This window comes from Lepisosteus platostomus, chromosome 12, assembly GCF_059453375.1.
Source record: "Lepisosteus platostomus isolate fLepPlt1 chromosome 12, fLepPlt1.hap1, whole genome shotgun sequence".
Classification (NCBI taxonomy): Eukaryota; Metazoa; Chordata; class Actinopteri; order Semionotiformes; family Lepisosteidae; genus Lepisosteus; species Lepisosteus platostomus.
The window spans coordinates 41,087,415-41,112,125 of record NC_142622.1 but is presented as its reverse complement, the minus strand read 5'-3'; the positions used below and the strand labels follow the sequence as shown (position 1 = coordinate 41,112,125).

The following is a 24,711-nucleotide window of genomic DNA, read 5'->3' as shown; positions in this document are numbered from 1 at the left end:
AGTTAAAAGTGCTATTAAGTTAACTTAAACAACATTACAATCATGAAATTCTGATGATGATGATGATGATGATGATGATGATGATAATAATAATAATAGTAATAATAATAATAATAATAATAGTTTTAATTTAAGAGATCTACCTATTACCGTATTTTGTCCATTTTTTCCCAATACTATATTCCGCAGCAGTGACTACAGATCTTTGTGCAGCTGCTACATTAAAGTAATATTATTGAAAATCTAAGACTCAAGACAGACAGCGCTGTCTATAGCAACAGAAATGGTGAGAGTTAGTTTAGGTAACTCCTAGTTTAGGCCACATTTTTAGAGATCACAATTGTTTTCCGGACACTGTTTGCAAAAGGAATGTAGGATATTAACTATTTTATTTCGTTATCTTCACTATAGCTGTGTCAAAACACAGTATGAAATACATGGGTTCATATCTCACACTATGTCTAAAAACTCCTATAGCACACAAGTACACAATAAAGAAAAATGTGCTTCCGAAGTTTAAACTTCCACATTCAGGATGGACATACAGTATGTGATTACTTACCCAGCTCCTGAGACAAAGATGGTGTCTATATTGGATGAAGTGGAAATTACTACATTTATATTGTTTTGGTAGGAAAACTGAATCCCAATGTAATTCATTAGATATCCTTTATATGCGAAGCAGAACTGTAAAATGAATAACGTAAAAATTAGGCACTAAATGTTTTTACTAGTGTGCATACCACCTGTAGCTATTAAATTATAATGGCTAACAATCTAATAGCAATAATGTTTATTTTATACTGCAGAGTTCCTGAAACATAATTTCAGGGCGTTTAACAATTAAGCAATAAAAAACTAAAAACAAGAGTATAAAAGCCTGAGTTTTAGAAAGCCTTTAAAGTGCTGACTAATATGCCGATCTAGTTGTAGCTGGGATATAGCGCAGAAATACTGTATAGTTATACAGTGTCTTCAACAATTCTTTAAACATACTATATTTCTATTTAAAAATTCATTAGGAAAAAAAAAGATTTTTAGTAGTATTTAGTATTCATTCAACTTAAAATATTTCCTAGTTCATATCTTTCTTTCACAAAAAACATTATGCCAGTGTCAGGAGATATTAATTTATAGATTATTGATCCTAAAAAATGCTCTGACAAAGGAAAAACACAGAATGTGGATATTTCATTTACATTGTACATAAGGCTGTAGTATTGTAAAGCAATTAAGGTTTAATTTCTAGCAATATTTTAAATACTTATTTTAAACACTCTCCATCAGAATCACACTGTGTTAAAAATGAAATCGTAGCAGATTTTATAGTTGGAAGCACACCGGCGTGCATAAGCACAGGCAGAGTTACACAGTAATGAAGTTCGTAATATAAAAACCTCCTTAAGATGTGAACTTCTTGATGGCCTTCCCTCTGTTCTTTTAATTTAATGTTTTTCTTCTCTATGAAGATAATCACTATCATATAGTGATATTTTACAGATATTATAGCCTTTTCAGATACTGGTAATCATGATAATTTGCATTGTGCAGAACAATGAGTAGTTGGGTGAAAGATTATTTTCACCTCAATCAAAACTGTGTTAAAACAAATCAAAGCTCTTATAATAGTCCAAATAGGGGAGGCTTTGAGTGAATTGTTGATTTCACAGGAACAATTGATGCTGGTATCATGCTGTCAATATACTGGAATTCTTCATTGTGTCTAAGATGTAAAACTTTTGCACATGAGTTTCCATTTTTAAAATGTGAAGCTGAGCAGCGAGAATGGGCAATGCACAAAACCAAAATGATAGAAAACACAAGTAAAATGTCTTTTTACAGTTTTAACAAGAAATAGCTTTGAATAAATATGATCTGTTGGATCCCCAATAAATTCTGTCTCATGGCATAAAATTAACAAGGCAAAGTATTCATGCAAAAAAAATATTTGTATTAGGAGTCTTTGCTTAATGTTCATGTTTGCGATACAGGTTTGACCTTGTTAAATGAATAAAATAAAAGTACATTTATCAATGCAGGTTTGACTTCATTTAGACACAGAGTGATAAATCTTTAAGACACTGATTGAGAATGCTCACCATTCTGTACTGCTGCAGCGGAATCGCTCCGTAGGTATTTCCAGAGACCTGGAAGTCTGATGACAGGAACAGATATTGTGGATTCATAAGTGAGAATCTTCCACAGAAGGCTTCTGTGTCTGGCACACGTGTTCCCCTTGAATAACCTGTGAACTGGACAAAAAAGTATTGAACAGACACTTAATTATTCTATCATTTCTTCAAATTACTATAATCTTTAGACAGGCTATAATGAACACCATACATTCTCTGTTAATCTACTTTGTTTTGGTTTTTTTATCTTGTTCTCATTTTGTTGTAATTAAAATATATTTCTAAACATACAAATGTTTAGTTTCTTCTATTTTATTGAACTGCTACTCAAAGAACTAATTTCCTTCTCTGATAATCAATTAGTAATTAAATCACTTAGATGCATAGAGCAGTAAGTTTTTTTTTAATACTTCTAAGAACATAAGGAAGATGACAAACCTTTTACATTAGGTTGTTTGAGAATGAACCTGGTTTTACTAAACAATAAAGCCAAAGTAATTTTGATGGAATGTATCTGACTGGCGTTAAATTACATTTGTGCAAAATTCGCCACAACAGTGCCAAATAACTTATCGTTTGCATGCATAAGTATGCATTTATGCTAATTAACAGTCTCTCACTGCCTGATACAGCTTTAAGGTTTATACTTAATTCACAAAATTATCTGCTCATATTCACCTAATTCTCACTTTGATTTATCTAGACATTTTTTACACTTAAAGATTTTTGCACTTACCCCAGTCTGATCATTTTCATAATCCCTGAAGTACTTTACCAAATTGCTCTCACTGCGGAGAATCTCATCTGGGCACTGTGCACTGACCAAGCCTTCAATAGCTTTTTGCACCTGTAAATTGTGTTACATTTTATTTAATGCACAGTGCAGAATTTTCATTTTCTTATTCTCAGTTATGGATTAACATTTGTCCACCCTCAATAAATATAAAGCAAAAAGTCGGATTCACCTAGAAACAACAAAGAGGTGTAAAACAATCCGGACATTTGAAAGCTCTGTTGTTTAAACAAAACAATATCTGAACATATTGAGAAAAGCATTAAAATTGAAAAAAATAAATAAATCAAAAGCATCTAAGGCATTTAAACATTAATGAATGAAGCTAAATTAGAATAATACAATTACTGTATACACAGTCAAGGACACAGCACTGGTTTATTGGTTTAACTTGCACTGTGGGGTTTTTTAAAACACATTTTAAACTTCTTTTTTAGGAAGAAGGTTGTCCATAAGCAGGAACTCTTAAATACAAAAAAAAACACAGACAAACCTCAACACCAGATGCATTGAAAGCGACAGGTGTGGACAAGGCTGTGTCCCACTCTAATGTGAACGTTTCAAGGCTTGGCCTCCCTTTAGTTACTTCCTCGACAGTAATGTTCACGTCACCTCCAAAAGTGACATACTGAAGGCTTTCAAAGTCACCTGTGCGGAGAAATGGAAGTCTTTTTCTAATCTGTGTGATAAATACATGCCTTTACTCAGCATATATCTATGAGCTGTGAACACTTTGCTACAGTATGTCATGTTTGTAACTAACAGCCATTTGCTAGGAAGCCTTTCCTCAGCTCTGAGCTTACAACACGCATTTACAATACTGTAGTTCTCATTATGAAAATCATCAAACGGAGTTTCCTCCTTGAGGTTTTTCTGTTTTAACATGAAATTCATCTTCAGATGAAACATCATGAAAATGAAAAAGGATTCCTTATGTGTCGATCTGAATTTTAAGTTAAGGATTTAACAATGGTGATACACTTTTCATTTACCTCTGCGGGACATGAAGTTCACTGTGTACTCAGATCCTTGACTGATGTCCACCTTGGTCACTTGAACCAAATCTGGCTTAATAGACCAAAGAGCATTTAAAGCTCTCTGAACCTCTTCAGCTGAAGCACTTACTGGAATCATTGCTTTAAAACAGTAAACAATGGAGAATTAGATTTTGAAGGAAAAGCTCTGGTTTTGCAATGAATCTGTAAACAAAGTTTGTAGTTGTGCCACATTTGTGAGTTTTCTCTGCTATGCATGGCATTTAGGAACACAATTCTTAAACAGCACTTTTAAAAGTAAAAATAAAAACAAAATCCTATTTGCAGAGAAGAAGGGGGTTCTTCACATTACCTTAAATTAAACATACAGTATGGGGAAGAATAAAATACTTTGAATTAAATAAAGCGACTAGGCTTGCTTCATATCGGAACAACAGTAAAATTAGTTATAGAAATGGAAACATTTTTGAGTGTAACGACATTTCTCGGGCAAGGCATTCCATCTTCAAAATACAAATGATAAAGCAGCTGATATGAACATCTAACTAGTTTTCCAAAATTAGTAAATTAAATTCATACCTGTTCCCTGAGAACTGCAGATAAGGCTGTAGTATGTGTTGTCACAGTTTCCTAAGCTGTAGCACCCACTTGTAACTGTGACCTTCTGAACTTCATTTACTGGATTTCCTTTTGTCCAGTTCTCAAATCTCAGGACCTACAGTAGGCAGCAATAAAAACAGCCGAATAATGATAATCTGACATAAGCAGACTGCATGGGCAGTGCATACACAGCCTTAGAAACACAAAAACCATCCATTAAAATTATTTTAAAAAGTAACAATGAAAAGCAACAGCACAAAATTGATTTAAACACTCGTTCGCTATATTTTTATTACCTCTCAAAACACGTAATAATATAACCAACCTGTTTTTCTTGTAAAATGTTGTATTGAGTATAGATGATTTGGACTTCTTGGATGCCTTCGGTAGTTTGCTGATTAGTGAAGGAGCTCTTTCCTTTGAAGAAGCCAACATCTACGAAGGCTTGCACTCCGTATTCCTGAAGCCATACTTCAATGTAGTACCTACAGTATATAGAAAAGATCCTGTTTAGATTTTTCTGCCATCACTGCTTAAAATTGTGTGCATTTTTCAGTTTTAGGGCAGACAAAGATGTCAATTAACTATTGTACACAACATTCTTCGGTATTATTGCTCTGAATATATTGAGAAGTCAATCAAATTGAGAATGAATCATATTTTCTTTCACTTTCAATTGTAAGTTCTTATGTGGTATTAAATGAAGAGTAAATAATGAAATATGGCTACAATAATTATTTAATTAATTGATTCAAATATTTTCATTAGTTTAATGGTTCAACTCAAAATTCAGCCCTACTGTATATGGTAGCAGATTGGCAGGCAGTCTTTGTGTGACTGGAACTACTACGTCATAATCAATACTCAGAAGTACAGAACTAAGACATACTGTAGCAAATGGGCTATGATGACAACCTTAATTACAATACTTACACTTTGCCTTCCTCCAGATGAAGAATGTCAGAGCGCTGTGTGTAGTCTGTGAAAAAGTCCCAACTAACATAATTCCTGTATGCGATCTTTACCTAAAATACATTCAAAAAACATGCCTTTAATCTTTCTGAATACCTTTTAAAACCTTTACTTCACTGATACTGAACCAGGAATTCACTGATACTCGAGGCTTGAAAATTGTGAAATGAAACTCACGTTGTTCATTTCTGATGGGGAAAAATTGTCAACTATCTGGAGTTTTGAATAGCAACACTGCAGTTTAAAAAAGAATTGCAATCCAGATTTTTCTAAGTGGAATTGCCCTTTATTAATCAAGTCAGCTCCTCTCTTTGACCCAGCTCCTGTATGGGGTAGATGAAAACAGCGTGGAAACTGTCCTTATTAAGGTACTCAGTCCCGCCACTTGCTTGGGCTCACGATTCAAGTCTACAGCACAACCCGAAGTTAAGGTGCTGATTGGTGGATGGAGACAAGCTGATGTCTAGAACTACTGATTATTTTTCTTTCTGTGCCCAGTTTGAAATCTCAAACTGCAAATCAGCTGGGGTCGCCAATGCGATGCTTGTACTTGCACAATGGAATCAAGGACAATGTGTGCTTTTCATACAGTTCTCTGCCATTTTATACAATGCGAGACCCACAGTGCCTCTAGTGACGGTCATCTTGGATTGGGAAAGGAAGAATTGTGCCTTTAATGAACAACCCAAGGGGTTATATGCTGTACAGATTCACTTGCACATACCAAACCTCAAGGCTACTGTTCCACACACTTAGCCCTTATGAGGTCCATCCATCCTTAGCAGCACTTAACCAAGTGAACCAACCTTGGACACGTGATGCACATCAGTCTGCATTCTGTGTAAGTGCTGTTAGTGGTTGGACAAACAATATTTACTTGCAAAGACATCAGACGAGATGACTAACACTTTGACTCCCAAGGGACAGTGGATTGCAAAAATGGAGCCTGGCTCTCTTTCCCTGAGATGTGTACATGTTAGTTTGGAGGCACTGCAGAATAGCTCTGAACTTGCTTTAGAGACATTCACCTAAATTAGCATAAAGTAGTCCAGAATTTGTGATAATTGGAATTGGGGGAAAAAATAGTGATGAATCAGGGGAATGCATACATCAGGATCAGAGTACTGACTACACACTTGCACACTGTGCAAACTCACTTAAACCACAGCTGATTCTACACTTTGCTCCATCTTGTTGACGGGAAGGAAAATAGGAGGCTCATTTCCAGATTAACTGCCAATTATTAAAAACAGCAGTTTTTGTATGAATTAACTGTTTTTTTATTACACAAGTTCAACAACCCATTTGCAGTAATAGAACAGGACTGCAGCTCCAGTAGGACAGGATTGGGCACTTCTGTCAATATCAACAGGACAATGATTGCAATAATAGGGTACAGTCACAGTCTTAGGGAGGTAAATACTGTTTTCCAACTTCTCAGATTTCATTTCTGTTCGCCATACCTTGTCTCTGGGGCTTCCAGTTTTGCTGAAGTACAGTGCGTAGCGGTCGTCTCCTCTAATATAGAACCTGTAATTGTCGGTCTCTGTTGGGACTATGAAGCCACTGAATCGGGCTACAAAATAGTCCCACTCCACAGGCCAGGTGTATGACATAGAGTCCACCCATCTGACAGAGTAGCCTGGCCAGGTTTCATTGTATTTCAGGGCCTCGTCCAGTGTACTGGGTCTACTATTGTTCCAGATCTCCAACTTCAGCCCTCTCCCTCCTAGACCAAACAATCAACAACTGTTTAAAATACAATGATATGTTTTACTCTTTTAAGATGCCTTCCTGTACAGTATTATTTAGATATACAGTAGATACAGCCTTTCTGTTACTAATCTTATATATTAGCTACTGTATTTGCCAAAAAGAATTTGCATTGTGGGATGCCTTGAATACCTCAGAATGTGTCAATGCTTACAGTACGTTGTCTGTTGTGATCACCAGATATGCTGTCACTCACATTTCAACTGAGTCAGGGTACTACAGCAGACATTTTAAACACAAGACACACAAGAGTGCCATGCAAAAAAATAAATACAAAGCAAAACTGTATGGCACGCACTCTCAACAAGAATAACAACTGTGACTCACCAGGAAACAATGTCATGTTCGTCGGCGTGAACACGGGGCTTTGGCAAGTGATTTGTCCATCAGATAACGACAGGATCGGGCATTTCTGACCTACAAAATAAGTTAAAATAAAATGATTTACAAAAGAGGCATTTCAACCCTGTTCTTATAAAAGTTCTCAGGTGATTTATCGGCTTAAATTATTCATTTTAGTGTTTTTAACATCTTTTTGCTGCTTAGCTTTCCAGCACATGCTAGCTTTGTTTTAACTTTATACAGTAGCTAGTGCAACTTGTTGATAATGAGGACACTGGAGACTCTGGCGACAGAATAACAAAATATCCATTCTGTTCTCTGGGTCAGACTTATGTAATAAAGGTGTTTTTTAGGAATGCACAGATACATGAGTAGGTTATTGGCCTGGACGCAACATTAGGATAATTATGAGTTATCACCATTTCTCTTGTTGTAGCTGTTAATGTGCAAGCATAGAAATAATCAGACATATAATTACTTACATATTCCATTAGACTCATAGATACTGACAATACAATCAATATCTGTATATATCTTTATAATGACACATTACCTTTGGCTATACGTTGTCATACATTCACCTTCTGCTGAACAATTTCTAGAACCGAACATCGTTGATCATCCCGAGATATACTGTGTATTCCATGAAACCGTTAGTCATTTCAGTTTCCCTGGGATCTTTACATTCAAATTTATTGAAATGACTAAGCGCTTCAAGCAATGATTACTGCTTTACAGTATGTCCTGCTTAGAGGAAACCAAATGATTGCATTCAAAATGGTGTCATACCTGGAGACAGTGAATAAAATCAGGCATATTCACAGTAAAGGGTGACTATTTTGCACACTACATGTGCACTACAGCTATGCATATACAACTTACAATATTCTATGCCAAAACAGTAAATGCCACATTAATTTCATTAACATCCATGGGTGTTCTGTTTCGATTTGTCCTTTTAAAACTAACGGCACGTTGAGATGTTTTGAACCTACTGTATCTTTTGAAAATTGTTACCTCCAACAAGAACTTGTGCTGGACGGTCAGTCTCATCAAAGTAGTGCCCATTTATGGTTAATATGGTGCCTCCCTGCAGACTCCCCTCAGAAGGAGAAACTCCACCAACCTCTGCAAGAAAAAGTTGTAAAATTCGTCGCAAGTTCCTAAAGACATTTTTTCCATGTAGATTTGCAACACTGCCATCATTATTAAATCTTATTTTAGTGACCAATCGTCACAATTAGTCAGTGGTTTTATGCTGTAAACCAAAAATCTTTGCAAGTACAGACACTGTTGCTAATGGACGTCTTAACTGAAGATGGTGATCATTGCTAAAGATGGTGATGTCTCGAAGAAATCCCTTGTTTTCCTTACCCGCATAGCTTTGAAACATAGAGAGCTGGTTTAAAGATGAAACGATGTAGTTTGACAAGTAGGGTAAGCTCCTGTAAAACAACATGAATACCAGAAGGTTCATACACATTAGGACTTCATATTCTTTTTAAAATGGCTCTCCAATTATTGATGTTGTTTAACATAGACAAAGGAATGGCTTTTATCAGTCCTTTTAATATTATGAATACTAGACAATTAGTCTGTGTTCTTTTATTAGAAAAATGATATGACTGGAGTGACAATCTTTACCTAAATGCAAAGATGTATTTTTCTCTGTGGTGCTAATAAGCTTCCATACACTTGATATAGCAGACAATAGGAAGTAATGTATTAGTTCTGCATAGCATTCAAACCACATTGCCATGTTAGATTGCTTAATAACAATAAGCCAGATATGGAACTATCGACTTTGGAAACTGCAGATACTAAAGAATTATTAGTTATTTTTGTAGTTTAAGTTCCCGATTTTTTATAAAAAAATGAGCTTGAAGTCTTGTCTTGAACTGATTTATAATATATACATACATGCAATACAGTACGCTTCATGGTGAAAAATAATTACATTCACAAATATTTTTTTTCATCTGTAATTAAAACAAAATATATATATATATTTTAATGAATGTCTCTCATTGGAGTATTGACCAAGCTCAGTCTTTCTTAACATCTGAGTTCTGATTAATTTAAGATAGAAGGTGACAACACTGCAGTACTTTTCATCATGACAGTAAACATAAACAGTACATCTTTCAGCACAATTGTACTGTTACTCACCTCCCATATTCACTGTCAACAATGAAACTCACATTCTGGTGCCCTGATAACAAAGAGGATAATAAAAACATTTGCATGTCTGCAAAGATCCAGGGATAATACAAATGCAATCCTGAGTAGCTCAAGCAGTGATACTGTTCCTGCTATCGACAAACCCACCCTTCACTAATGAACAGCAGATGTCAGCCAATAAAATATAAAATGGAAAAATTGTTACCTTCAAAACAACTGAAAAGTGGTCTAACATTTGTAGCCACTAATCCTACTTTAAAATAATGTTAGAATTTAAACAAAGGAATTGTCTTTTTAGGAACTAAAACAGTATACTGTGATCAAAATGTTCCATTGGTTTGTTTGGAACATTCATCACAGTATTCATTTATTGATAAATATTTATAGAACAGAAGAAAAAACCTGCTCACCCACGTATGTTCCTGTAATTTTGCAAGTCATCGATCCCCAGACGCTATATTCGTAGTCTAAGGCAAGGCCATATCTAAAGAACAAATTAAAAATGTTTCATCTGGAACATGTAAGATGTAGAATTATTTTTATAAAATCTTTAAATACATCCTATCGTCATAGGTCAAACTTACCGAGTGTCAGAGTTAGGCTGGAGAAGTTCACAAGGCATTCCCCCAACATAAACTCTGAAATGACAACAATAAACTTTAAGAAATGTGGTTATTATTATTACATGCATATAGGATTCTATCATGTGTTAGTTTAATTTTTCTATTAAAAAAAAATTCTTTGAAACCATTTAAGAGTATAGCCACGTTTACATACAGTATGTAATATAGTTGGAATCTCAATCATGTTGTTTCATTAGATAAATGACAGAGAAAAATATGAATATCAATTCATGTTCTCTCACATGCATTCAGATATTAATTGGCTTACATCCTCTGAGGAAAGAAGGGAAGGTTATCCACAACAGTATAAGCCATCCTGATTAACAGAATGCAGGTAATCATACAGTATATATCAAAGGTGGAAGGTAGAAAAATAACTCTTGACAGCAGATCAAGATCAGAGGCTGCTACTAATCAGTCTTGGATTGAGTAAACATGACAACATAGGTATTTTTGTACTGTATCTCATGCTGTTGAGGAATAAAAAGACAATACATCTTTTCATCCATCCATCTATTTTCTGATAATTCCAGAAAATTATTAACTCTTATGATTATTATGATTATTAATTATTATTAACTGCTATTTCCCATTCCCCTTACTTCAGGGGACTCAAGCAGCAACGGGCACAACCCAAACAGGATGCCAGTCCATTACCAGGCATAATATGTCTATAGGATGGATCAATGTAGAGGCTTTGGGAATCATGAATACCTGACAATCCTGGCATCCAGGCCATTGGAGCTCTTCTCAGTATTGCTCCCATAAACATCAGTGAAGATGAGCCCCCGTATGGTGACCAGCGTGCCTGTGGATTTAATGTTTAGACAGCAGAAGACAGATGATATAGGACCATTTCTGACATACAGGTTGTAACAGCAACCTCTGTCAGGAAAATGACAAAAAAAAACCCATCAGATTAATGATTCTTTCAGTACAAAATAGCTCCTACCTGGCAAGCCTGTCAATGGTGTAATGCTGGAGATCATGGGAGTCCTGTAGCTCCTGGGCTATGAGCACACAGAAAAAATATCATTTTTCCTCCTTCCTCTCCTCAAGCTGTTCTTCTTTCACTTGTCTTAAATCCCATTAAAATGTACACGTGTTCCATTCAAATTACATGACATCAAGCATCTAATAAAAAGCTGCCAAAATATTTCACAGGCTCTAGGACACTATAGCATTTATTGTAATATTAATTATAGTAATTAATTTAATTACAATTAATTACCGCTTGAATTGGAATTGCTTTACTTGATCTGAGATGAAAGAATTCTTTCATTGCTTTAGTATGATAACATTAAAAGTAGATGCAATAATAAAGCAATGATATTTATTGCATTAAGTTTGCTTTGCTAAAACAAAAATTGTTATATTCTTGTCTCTCCTGGTACATGGTAAGAGTGCTTAAATATGTTGCTAAGGTAGTCGTCTTGAGAAAGAACATGTCAGTTTGATTAACTGCACTTAAAAATTCTGTGCTTGAAATGTACAGTATGTTGTGCAGAATATCTAAGAGTTAGATCCATGTGCATTGATCTAAAATCTCAGTTTCTAGAACTACCGGAAATATCGGAAACTATTCACTGTGATCTCTTATTCTCATACCATCATATCACTTTTCCCTAAATTTTGTCATAAGATCATCTTTTCCAGATCTTTGTAACTTGAAACTGTAAAGTTAATGTAATTTAAAAAAATATATATATAAGCATCATCCAGTTGCACAAGTTACATTCCTGTGTTTCACATATTGGATAGCTGTGATCAAACATACTGTAAAGAAACTTACATAAAAACTGCACCAGTATGAATAAAAGGAACCATAACAGATGTTACTGTCAGGAATTAGTACTCCATCCACACTGACTTGGACAACATAATTATCTTCAGGCATTGGTCTGAGGAAAGACAGAAAGCATTTAATTACCATGGAGGTTCTTGGCTTGTTTATTAATTATGTTGAAATGCCTGCACGAGTAAGAAAAGCACCCTGCATTTACTTTAGAAAATGCACACTGTGAGAAAATTCAATGTAAAAAATGTCCTGTAAAAATCCAAAAGGTAATTCAATTCTCAAGTTAAGAACACATGCAAACACAGTGATGAAATACTCAGCCTCGAGGGAAAAGTATTTTAATTGGATTTATTCATCCCTGGAGACAGTATTGAAGATGTGGGACTCTGTATAATCATATAAGAAATGATTTGAGAGGAGGGTATTGGATTGGATTGGTAAAGCTACTCTTTAGATATTTATAATATGATCTTCCACGGAAAATTATGCACTGGAGTCAATGTGATTCTTGTACTGTAATTGCTTTCAAAAATTGCTTTAGGCATTTGATAGTTTTGACAATTGAGTGCTTTGCACGAATGATGCATTACAGCCTTTTTTTTAACATAAGCAGAGTTCAAGTTTGATTAGTTACCTGGTATAACAAATGATCTGGGTTTTGTGACTGGAGTCCTTTTCCACATCGCAAGGAATGGACCTGGTATCAGAGACTAACTGAACACTGTTGCCGAGGTTATCGTTGCCTGCTCCAAAGTTAAACTGGTTCGCATCGGCAAATCCTAAAATGGATGATAAAATCTGTTTAAGATTAAAAATAATGAAAAAAACATCAGTGCAGTGGTTTGCATTGCTATCTCTCAGTGCTGGGGCCCTGGGTTCAATTCCAAACCTGTGGTGATACTGGCATGGTCCCCTTCTGGTGCTCTGGTTTCTGGGAAAAATGGCCCTAGTTTGTGAGTGTGTGTCCTGCAATGGACTGCAGTGCTAACCAAAATGTAGCACCGTTCATTATCTCAAATGTAAGCAGTATGGGTCTGTCATGGGAGCTTTTCTGATTTTACATACCTTGTCCTGCAATTGTAAGCCTTGTTGCCCCATTCACACTCCCTGTTTTAGGCGTTACCATAGTGATGCTGGGGGCCTGTGCATCTGATAAAAGACATGGTAAGATAATAAATAAAATAAATATTTGATTTGCAAGGATCAATGGTAATTAAGGTGGCACAAAACATGTTAAAGGAAATTGTTATGGTGAACATGGATATTATTCAGTTTCTTTGAGCCGAAATATAAACTTCTCAGGATGGGTTAAAATAATCTGGTATTCGTTTCAATTACTATATAACGTAAAGGTATAGTAAAATCTATAGTATTACAATGTTAAAAATAGCTAATCGTGTCTGAACTATTTTTACATTTTTAAGATAATACTACAAGAGCCGAAACGGAACCAACCCGAAAGAAGTAGAAACGTATCTTTGTGAGTTAGAATATTAACAAAAACAAAAAACAAAAATGAAGACAATTACTTAATTTCTTATTTAAGGAAGACTTGGAAAGAAAACGGAAACATCTGCGCATCTATTTATTTATGAATATCAATATACAGTAGCAATGTTATGTACATCTTTTGCGGTAATTCATCCGAAACTGCCACTAAAATAAAGCCTTAGAGAAGCAGTAAACCCTGCTTTAAGAATGCACGCTGTAGCATCGAAATGTTTACCTGAAACTGTGAGACGTGAAAGTAGAAAGGGAAGGAGAAGCTGCTTCAACAGCAGCTTGTGTTTCATGCTTGCCTTCCTCTCCCCAGTGCCGTGATAAATTCTGCGACAAAACCAAAGTTGGAAGGTGATTCATCGCAAATCGATTAATAAAAGAAACGAATCATCGCAGGATAATCGACATCAAAACAGTCAACTGTACTTTGAATCTTCAAAAACTCCTGACTCTTGTTGGACAGCTTTCTAATTAGACATTATCTCAGGTACTGTACATATTGACTCTTAAAGTGAAAAGCAAGTTATGGACAGCCTAAACTGGTAGCAATTCTGTCACTTTAGAAACTGTAAAATATTTTGCTAGAAGCGGCATTAATGAAAATTAACTTTTATTCCTGGCATACAGTAGCCTGTTCCTCAAGCGCTCATCCACGCTCATTGGCTCCAAGCTTTAGTTTATTTATTCTCAAATAGGCGATGTGATGGTAGGCTAGTATTAGAATTAAGAGGAAACTAATGAAATAAGTACATTAAATATGTTTTTTTTACGCTATACAGCTAAATTAAACTTAAAACCCAGGGTGCAAATTGTTATACAAACGTTTTAACCATTTAAAATAATTCAAGCGCATGTCAGAACAAAGAATACATTTTTTTAGAACTGAACTACCTGAAGGAGGAAGCTCCGTATTTTCAAGTTTGCTGTTTAGTATCCGCAGAATACTATAAGATGGTGTGTTTATATAGGCAGCGAGACTTGTGAGGGAAGCCTGTCAAATGCCCGGAATAATTGCATGGCAACAGTTTGCACGTACAGTATACATAGGTCACGCTAGAGTAAGAACATATAACAAAAAAAAAATACGGATGATATAAGCTTTTGAACGAAACAGCATTGGTATCTTGCATGCACTCTTTCAAATAAAAATAAATATAACTAAACAGTATAAGAATATTATATATATATATCAAATTAGCTACCATTATCCTACCATACTGTATGTAGGATAAAATTGAGACAGGGATTGCTTTTTCAGTATTAAACTAAAGTAAAATTAATTTCTCAAACTGTATTCATCTAATTATTACTATCATTAGTCATTTACTTTAAAATCCATTTCCATTTAAATCCAATAATTCAAGACAATATGAGGATAACCTGGGCAACTTCCAGGGAACTGATTTTTAGTCCATGTTCTAGAAGAAAACATTTTTTTAAACGACACATATATTTTAAAAGAGGGAACATCAAATAAGCATCACATTGATGATTTAGGCAATAAAAAAATCACTTACCTTCATAAATTAGTCCAAAAATTGTTTATAGGAAAAATGACACCTGACCAGTGATTTGAGATAATGGGGCTGTTTCAAAGCAGATTAAGGAATGTTTTCTGATTTGCCAGTAAATTGTAGCTCTACATTCTTCTTAAGAAACACCTGATACTATTAGATTACAAAAGCCTGCAATTTTTTCAAGGGTATTAATGCATTCCTCATTGAAAGTAATTCCTTTTTTTAATTGCCTTGCTCTAGGAATCATTTGTAATATGCCTGGATTCTGTTGTAGACATCCAGAAACTTTTTTCTTCTTTATCAGGCCGCCACAATGCGAGTCTAATTTTTTACAGTGAATTTGGCAGGTGAGTGATAATAAAACACTACTGTGTGCTACTGTGCATTGCTGACTCACAGACAGTTTCAGCATGCTGCTCTTTCACACTGCAGTGTTACCACCTTCTAACCTGATCTCCTCTGATCTCAAACAGTAAGTGCTGGAGGACATGCCATTCTTCAAATGAGACATTAAAGTGAGATCCTAACTGTTTAGTCATTAAAGATCATCAGGCCCTGGGAAGAGTAGAAATGTTAGCTCCGTTGGTCCTGGATAAATTATACTGTGGCCCTGTTCAATCAGGCCAGCATGACGTTTCCTCTTAATTCAGTTGGTGAAACAATTTCTCACCTAAACTGCTGCATAGTGGAGCTGTTAGCTCATTATGGCTACCAAGCATCACTGCTTATTTGTACTGCAGTTCATCTTCAGACTAAGCGTATCCACTCCGATAGCTTTGGGATACTTTCGTCTGAAAAGCTCTATTCGGGACTGTACATGAAAATTATTTAATTGACCACTTTATATTGTCATTGTTTCTTTAATTACTTAATTTATTCTATGACTCTAATCCATTTGCTCTTTGGTCACACATTTTATGGTAATTAACTCACCCTTAGCTTAAATTAAATTAAGTTTCTGCATAAAAGACAATCAAACCAGTCAGGTAGTATATGGTTACCACATTTGTACACAATATTCTGAAGTACCAATGCACAGCATTATACACATTTAACATTCCTCAATTTAAATTCTGTGCTCTTAAGCGCACTAATATTTTATTTGCCTTTTTTAGTGCTTTCACATATCGTCCAGAAGATAGAATAATATGCTTTTTTCATAAGTAGTGTCTTCAAGCTCTGTGTTTCCATTATTTTATTTCTATTTGCAATCTGTGCTTATTTGCCTTAAATGTCAGGTATTTGCCCAGTCTGATATTTAATGTTTTTTAAGATTTTTAAATTTAATCTTATACAGTGTTTGCTTATCTTCTTGTTTTTGTTTTGTCTGTGAACTTTATTTTAAGTACATCCGAATCTAGATCACTGATATAAATTAGGAAGAGCAGCAGTCCCATAGTCATTTAGATCCCTGTGATACTCCAGGAATTACGTCACCTTGATCTGGGTATTGACTTCTTATTTGTACTCTGTTTATGTTCAAGGCACCTGTGACTCTTGTTTCTTGTCTTTAATGTGCTTCCAGGAAATGTACGCTTGTGTACTTTGGGTCTCATGTTCACTCCATATGGTCCTTGGGCTTTATCACAGCTTTCAGGTTCTATCAAGTGAATGGTTCTATCAGCATGAGCCATATCACCCTGCAACTCACAACTGGCAACCCACTGAAGCTCAGCAGGTGTGAGCCTGGTCAGTACCTGGATGGGAGATCTCCTGGGAAAAACTAATGTTGCTGCTGGAAGAGGTGTTAGTGGAGCCGGCAGGGGGCGCTCACCCTGCGGTCCACGTGGGTCCTAATGCCCCAGTATAGTGATGGGGACACTATACTGTAAACAGGTGCCGTCCTTCGGATGAGACGAAAAACCGAGGTCCTGACTCTCTGTGGTCATTAAAAATCCCAGGGCATTTTTCGAAAAGAGTAGGGGTGTAACCCCGGCATCCTGGCCAAATTTCCCATTGACCCTTATTAATCATGGCCTCCTAATAATCCCCCTCTATGAACTGGCTTCATTACTCTGCTCTCCTCCCCACTGACAGCTGATGTGTGGGGAGCGTTCTGGCGCACTATGGCTGCCGTCGGATCATCCAGGTGGATGCTGCACATTAGTGGTGGTGGAGGGGAGTCCCCATTACCTGTAAAGCGCTTTGAGTGGAGTGTCCAGAAAAGCGCTATATAAGTAATTATTAATTATTATTATCAAGTCTTTTTCTTAAAATAGTCACTTTATATTGACCAATGTTACACTAACATTCTGTAGCAAAAGTACTTCTGTATTCAATCTCTAGTTAAGTTACTAGTATCATGAGTTTACTGTATGATCAACATTGTGTTATTCAGTCAGAATCTCTTCGAGTGTTTGTAAATCTAAAAGCAAGTAGTTATGAATGGATCAAGAGGAAAGCTGTATCAATGTGTGGGTTGCAGAAGGATAGGTAGGGCTTATTCTTAGGCTCAAAACATTGTGTTGTTTCTAAAGTTCAGTATGGAATTAAAATCAAATCATACCTAAATACTCTGAATTATAATAACTCTTGCAGTCAACAGAAGAACCCAAAGAGGATATAAATATGCATAAATGCAAAGCCTGCTATTAAGTCCTTTTAAATAGTTTGATGGCTAATACTTGATGGGTAAGTCTTACCTCCTTATCCCTACTGTGTTTTCCCATTTATTTCATGTTCTGTATCGCCTCTGCAGAATAAGCTGTTCTTGGGTGACGCAGGTGAATGGCAGTTTTTCATGTTCAACAAATTATAACTAGTTGCTACGTGTGTTTCTCAACAACAACACCTTTGTAAATGTGTACCTTAATCAGATTTGCTTTCTGGAATAAAACATTCTGAAAATCTATAGGGTTGCAGAAACTCAGTAAAAAAACCCTGAGTGATAATGATTAGATTTCAACTTAATTTCAGAGGAGATAAAATATTTCATATATATATACAGTAAATGAATTTGAATAAAATGCTTACAATACATTATAATAAATTACACATTATGGAATACCTGCAGTGCAGTCCAATGAAAAACTAGGCTGACACAAAGACACCCCTATTTGATTTTTTGTCCTCATTCATTTTCTATAAAAAGTCTTTGGTTCCTTTTTTTTAAACCAGTTTTTAATGTCTAAGCTGGTCATTAGCTGACTGTGATTCGATTTCCTCAAGCAGCAGTGTGCAATCAGCACAGCACTGTGGGGGGTAGGTATGAGTCCATCAAAGTACCTGCATTATTATTGCGGACAGTTGTTGCCTACCTAGGAGATCCCATTGTTAGATCCTGTGAACAAATAATAAACATCAATGTCTCAATTACATACCTTCAGAGAGTGCTGTGTTGACGGGTGCTTGCAATTTCTGTAATGTGAAGGATTACCGAAATTGCTTAGAAACATTTGTCTACATCTTTGCTCAAATTGCCTTTAAGAGCCCCCCTCACATACAGTAAGAACTTTTTAAATGTTAACAGCTTTAACTCGATTCCATATTCTGCCTTACAAAGTTTCAAGAGTCAACTCGTCCTCTAGATCCAGTGTCATACTCTATTATCATAGCTAAAATACAGGCCAGGGAAAATGTAAGAAAACAGGGCGAGGGTAACAAAAATGAAAGAGCAATTATAATAACACTTTTGAAATGATCCCAGATCTGACCTCTCCATTACTATCCTTCACCTTGAAGTGCATGTCATCATTTTTATCGATCTTGTGCAGTGCTTTGCCCGTAAATCCAGTCTCTTCTGTAAACTAAAGCCTTGACACCTCTATTTATCTTGCATAAATCCTGAGAATGCCTCATCACAGCATTGAGGCTTCATATACTACTGTAGCAGAGAAAAAATGTATCGTATCTTTAGCTTAATGTATTTTTCCTTCAGTTGAATTCAGCTGGCGGAGTTGAATGGCACTGTGGCACTGAAATAGCACTGAAGCAGTGGAGCGTTGGCTCTGTCGCTAAGGCTCTGTGCTTGTGGCTAGAAGGTTGCTGGTTCAAATCCCATGGATAGCAGAGGAATTTAACTCTGTTGGGGCCCCCGAGCAAGGCCCTTAACCCCAGCAGCTCTAGGGACACTGTACAATGGCTGACCCTGTGCTCTGACCCCAAGCCTCTCTCCCTGTCTGTGTATCACATGGAGAGCAAGCTGGGGTCTGTGAAAAGACAAATTCCTAATACAAGAAATTGTATATGGCCAATAAAGTGATCTTATCTTAACTGATTTTTTAGGGATGTCTTATCACTATTGCTTTAAGTCTATCGATAGTTCCATAAACCTCCCTACCTGTGAAGTATATTCAGTGCATAATTCAGTAAATTATTTTACATATTGATATACCTTGGAATCTATAGCTATATTTTGCTTACTGTTTATCATATGAGGCTACCAGTAAAGATAATGATCCCCCTTTTGTCTGAGTTTTCTTTTAATGTTGTGCTACAACAACCACACCATTTCTCAGTATCATATATAGTATTAACATTTGTGATTTACTAAAGGTCTTTTCTGCAACTGCAACACAATCTTCCCATTAAGGTCTTGTGTAACGTTAGAATACTTTTCCTTTTTAGCATGTTCATATTTAGCAATGACTGGAATTACCAGTTTAAACTACAATTTAAAGTATCAACAATAGTACAGTCATGCAATGGCTACACTGCATTGAAAAGCCCTGACCCCATCAAACAAAGTTGTAGTTGCTAAATGTTTTGACTACCTCTTTATGAGGCTATTTAAAAAAAAAAAAAGATCAATCAACAATCTTTTCATTTGTAATTTCAGACCCTGTATACTGCATTTGAAAATGCTTTATTTGTTTTAATGCTTTCAAAACCTTCCATATTCTGACACAAGAGGAAATATCTGTGACATTATAGTCAGACATATGATCTACATCTTTTTAAAGATTGCTTCACAAAACACAAACTGGTCAGTTGCCCAACAAGTCTACTAACGTCATTTACTGTATTTTAAGAACAGAAATGAATGGTATCTCGGTCGCATCTTTTGAAGTCCATATGACACAGTCACGAACACATGTAATTGTAATCTTCCGAGAAAGAGCGGTCTAGCTCTCAAGCAAATTCTAAAAGTCTGATCTGCATTCACATCGCAAAAAACAATTCAACCATCAATTAACTTGTCAGTTGCCTACTCAAACGGCCAAGACATTAAGACCAACTCAACAATAGAAAGGAACAAAAACCTAAGTACTCAGAAAAAGCAAAATATTTCCATGGTTTCCTCTGCTTCTTGCAGCCACAGAAAAAACAAATAAAACTGAGACAGTGTATGTGAGGACATGTAAAACAGTCATTTCCAAATAGAGGAGAAAAGAACGATCTCCAAAAATGATTATCATTATCAAATGAGAGCAGGGATTCTTAACACCTACATTAAATTTAGATGAAGAAATATTCATGTTGGATAACCATGATCTAGGAACAGCCATGATTTATCTCTGGCTTCATCTTACTAAAAGTGCTACAAACACAAAGTGAGGACTGCAGTACTTGCAGAGAGAGGAACAAAATGTTTTTCTTTGAATGAATAGATGCAAAACTCAAGAATAGACTTTTATTTAAACAAAAATAATCTAACACGAGACCCTCCCCAACCACTCTGAAATGAAAACCTTTCAGTGTTCGCTGCAGTTTGAAGAGGCACCTACTGGCATTTTGCTGTAATTGCATTTATTTGAGAACTTATCTTTTTAAAAACTTTTAAAAGTTGGGTTAACACTGGCATTTAGGTATTGTACTAGAGATGCCGCACAGAACTTTTAGCTCCAGATTTTTAGAAATTCCTCCAACAGTGCAAAACCTTTTAATCCAATGTGACTTCATGTGAAAGAATAGGCTAACAGACTATTGAGAAAAATTCATTTAGAAAGATGTATTAGTCTACAGTACTTATGAAGATTGTAATAATTAGACTATTACGTTTTTACTGTTATGCAGTGATGTACTACTTTTTGTACAGGGTACACAAGGGTTCACAATGCAGGTCCTGTGGAACCACTACCTGTTATATTTTAATATTAAGTTGGTTAGAAATACTTCCAAGATTTTAATTTTTACTCAGAAATTATTAGACATTTATTTATGAAATGCAATAGTGGAAAAGCAATCCACAATATCTTCAGCAACTAAATGAAAAGGGCAACTAAGGGGGTGAATTATGCGTGACGCAAGACCTCAGCTTAAACAAATTCAAGCGCGTGGTTCACCAACAACACAGCTGAGAATCCCTTTTGTACAAAAAAGGAATTTTTTGTACAGGAAAAAATGAATTTACTATGACTGTAGAAAACACCTGTTATGCCATTCTTAAATGTGTAACAGTAACAAAAATACATGATCAATATGACTTATTAAAATTCATTTAATTTGTTCAAAGTCAATATCAAAAACTAACTTAAAACCGAAGAATTACCATTTATTAATTTCACCTTTAGCAATGTACTGAAAGAAATGGGAAATTGATTTTTGTCAGGGCTACGAATAAACAAAGGAAAAAAGCAGAAACGGTTCCATTTATAGTGTGGCATGCTGAGCTAAAAATGCTCTTATTCTCTGCAAAAGTTCTTTCTTCACACTGTCTGGTACAAGAGCTAAAAGAGAAAAAATGAAAAGAAACATTTTATAAAGCAGGACAAAGGAGAGCACAGATACTGTACATTAACACATTCTGACAGAACCAATTACAGTAAAACTTTCTAGAGTAAAGCTTCAGTTTAATGGACAAATTGCTCAAGGGGAATTTTGTCCGTAAAATCGGAAACAGAAAATTTCCTGCAAAAACGAAGAACTTAATTATAAAATAAGGTTAAAATAAACAATATATGTTTAACATTCAGTAATATCAAGAGGTGCCTTATAGGGGTAGGTCAATTGTGAACAATGGGTATTAGTGTTTTGTATGTTTAGCCAATTTTATTAAATAAAGAACTTCTATATATGATAAAAATACATTTTATTGACTGTCTAGATTGCAACTGTCAAAAACATAAGTCCTAAGATCCATAAAGCATATATATTTTTCAAACTGTACTTGTAAATAAGCTCCAGAACAACTAAACAAAGAACTGTCATTACAACAGCAATATTTTTTACTTTACTTGTCATTATAAAAATAAATACAAATGCAATTTTAATACAATTACTGAAAGAAAAATGATAAAATACCTCTTCCTTTTGGCGTGATTTCTGCAACCAAGTCTTCCACTGTGACATGCTCCAGTCCTTTTTCCCCGATCACATCTGTAAAATAACCTTCCATTTTAATATTTTTCAAACAATCAAGGCATAAATGTATATTGTTTTGAGAGGATACTTGTGAGCCACTCGAAATCAATATTGTATTCTCCAATTATAATACACCTGTACTGTTTTGTTTGTCATTAAAACTTCTCTGAGCTGTTTCTTATGTTATAGATTGGTTTATTCAAAGTGTGCAACTCCAATTAAAGCCTCATTCAGAAAAAATGATCAGGCCAGTAGATCAAAATTAAAAAGCAATCTGAATTCAAGAATGCTAACCTGACAAACAAACTCAATTGACATACCTTTACAGTGTGCTTTTAATTGGTCCTTCCACCCACATTCAATAAGTTTCGCTCTGAGCAACTCCTTGAGTCTGTATAATTACAAAATTAGTCAGTAATTGTAAATCTTACGGGAATAAAAAAGGTTGCTTAACTGTCAATCAGCTTCCTCATTCAATTGCCTAGGAGATATGGAAAAAAAAACGATAACCCTATGCTTATTGCTGGGCAAGCACTATGCATGCTTACAGAAACAATATTAACTATTTTGTAGCACCTGTTGCATTATGAAAAGCATAAAAAAAACATAAGGTCACTCACAAGAACAGGCCCTTTGGGATATCATGCCCATTTCATTGTATAAGCATATTTTCCTGAAGATCTCATCCAGTTTTCTAGATCCCAGGAAATTCAACAATATTGTTGGATTCCTAGTTCCATTTAATGACAACTTCTGAGTCACCTGTTTTCATACGTAATTGCTTATCCCCTAAATTTCCAGTTATGCTACTGCATCCTTTTACAAACAGGTCTTGAAGTACTGCTCCTGTTGTGACCTCGCCAGTACCATCTAGGATATCAGAAGCTTGTGCCAAGTCCCATTTAAAGCTAAAATCAACCTTATGCTTTTCTTTGAGGACATTTCAGCTCCACCAACGTCCACAATCTTCAACAAACGTCTTTCTATTGCTTTGCTTAGCCCTGGTTTTACGTTCCTCGATTTGAAATGGACAAGTCTTACTAAATAACACCACCCCGCTGGCTAGTTCAGTCACCTCTCTATCTTGATAATATCCTTGATAATGCCACTGCTTTAGCGCAATTTGCCATTAGACTCGTTTATCTCCCAACTACAGTGCAACAAATGTCCAACCAGTTTTTACCTGCAGGTGAAAGTCACCGTGTACTGTAATGTAATATAACTGTAATATAACTTTGATCATTTCCAAACTCGGTGGCACTTACCGCTCTCGCTCGCCCATTTCAATTAGTTTCTGGTTAATTGTTGCTCTCATTTGTGCCTCTTTACTCATTTTCTTCAACCTGTAACGCAACCCGAGACAAAGAACACTGTTAGCACGTAACCACGCAGTGGAAACCTGGGTTTGCTTCTGCGTTCATTTAAAATGGATAGTTTTCTGAACACGCCCGATTACTACTCACGCAACAGAACACATCCTTTACTTTTTTATTTGACAATATCCAATATGCATAAACGCCCTTCGATTATGCCGGTAAAAAGTCAATTAAATCGAAATAGCTAATAATCCCTTAGTAATCACAGACAACAGATCACACAATTTAACGATCGCACAAGATTTCTAGGTACTTCTCTTACACTGGAATATTACATTTGCATTACGGATAGAAAGTTTTTTAATGAAATCTTTCTGAACATTATATTTTCACATGTTGACGTGAAAACAATATTCTCCAAACCGGGTTTCCTCAACACAGTAGCAGCAATAAGAACACTGATATTCTCACAGCTTTGTAAACATGGCCCAGACACGATTGTTTGCTTTAACCGAGGATTTGATTTGATTTTCAAAACGTCCAGACAACGTGGACTTGAAATTATTCACGTTTGTTTTTTGCCATATATCCCCATATTTGGCTTTGCCCCTTTTTCGACATTATATTATTTGTCATAACGGTATCAACATGTGAGTTGACATACAAATTCAATGCTTCTTTATGAAGCGTATATAAACATTTTTTGGTAGAGACAATGTAGCAAACCTCACCAAAAACCTCCACAAGGCTTTACTGTCGCATTCAGTTAATTTGCTGTTCTTCTCTCAGCTCTCTGGGAAACAAACCTGCATGCCGCGCCTCCAAATTTTATATTCCGTGCTGCAACTTGTATGGAAGAATATAAGTTCCTAGCTCTAACCGCTGCACATTGGGAAACTGACTTCTACATTTAAGGAAGTTTTGTAA

The 24,711-nt window shown here is 35.6% G+C and overlaps 2 protein-coding genes across 2 annotated transcripts in view; both read right to left on the bottom strand.

Annotated features, from left to right (window-relative positions):
- pkhd1l1.1 (PKHD1 like 1, tandem duplicate 1) overlaps positions 1-14,637 on the bottom strand; it is a 64,792-nt gene extending 50,155 nt beyond the window's left edge. Inside the window, exons 1-22 of the mRNA XM_088601921.1 lie at positions 14,601-14,637; positions 13,936-14,036; positions 13,275-13,358; positions 12,844-12,988; positions 12,204-12,312; positions 11,364-11,421; positions 11,126-11,219; positions 10,373-10,426; positions 10,199-10,272; positions 9,777-9,819; positions 8,982-9,052; positions 8,625-8,735; positions 7,593-7,682; positions 6,956-7,221; positions 5,454-5,545; positions 4,846-5,005; positions 4,500-4,635; positions 3,918-4,061; positions 3,419-3,573; positions 2,869-2,979; positions 2,100-2,252; positions 563-687 (exon numbers count right to left, since the gene is read on the bottom strand). Of these exons, the coding sequence (XP_088458047.1) occupies positions 563-687; positions 2,100-2,252; positions 2,869-2,979; positions 3,419-3,573; positions 3,918-4,061; positions 4,500-4,635; positions 4,846-5,005; positions 5,454-5,545; positions 6,956-7,221; positions 7,593-7,682; positions 8,625-8,735; positions 8,982-9,052; positions 9,777-9,819; positions 10,199-10,272; positions 10,373-10,426; positions 11,126-11,219; positions 11,364-11,421; positions 12,204-12,312; positions 12,844-12,988; positions 13,275-13,358; positions 13,936-14,002 (2,342 nt within the window). The 5' untranslated portion in view covers positions 14,003-14,036; positions 14,601-14,637. The remainder of the gene's footprint in view (positions 1-562; positions 688-2,099; positions 2,253-2,868; positions 2,980-3,418; positions 3,574-3,917; positions 4,062-4,499; positions 4,636-4,845; positions 5,006-5,453; positions 5,546-6,955; positions 7,222-7,592; positions 7,683-8,624; positions 8,736-8,981; positions 9,053-9,776; positions 9,820-10,198; positions 10,273-10,372; positions 10,427-11,125; positions 11,220-11,363; positions 11,422-12,203; positions 12,313-12,843; positions 12,989-13,274; positions 13,359-13,935; positions 14,037-14,600) is intronic.
- A 6,950-nt stretch (positions 14,638-21,587) lies between these two features.
- On the bottom strand, positions 21,588-24,655 carry eny2 (ENY2 transcription and export complex 2 subunit). Its single transcript, XM_088601919.1, has 5 exons — positions 24,516-24,655; positions 23,734-23,811; positions 22,789-22,859; positions 22,409-22,483; positions 21,588-21,834 (listed from the first exon to the last, which is right to left on the bottom strand). Exons 2-5 carry the CDS (start codon positions 23,799-23,801, stop codon positions 21,758-21,760), a joined length of 291 nt encoding a protein of 96 aa, XP_088458045.1. The 5' UTR covers positions 23,802-23,811; positions 24,516-24,655; the 3' UTR covers positions 21,588-21,757.
- Positions 24,656-24,711: the final 56 nt, after the last annotated feature.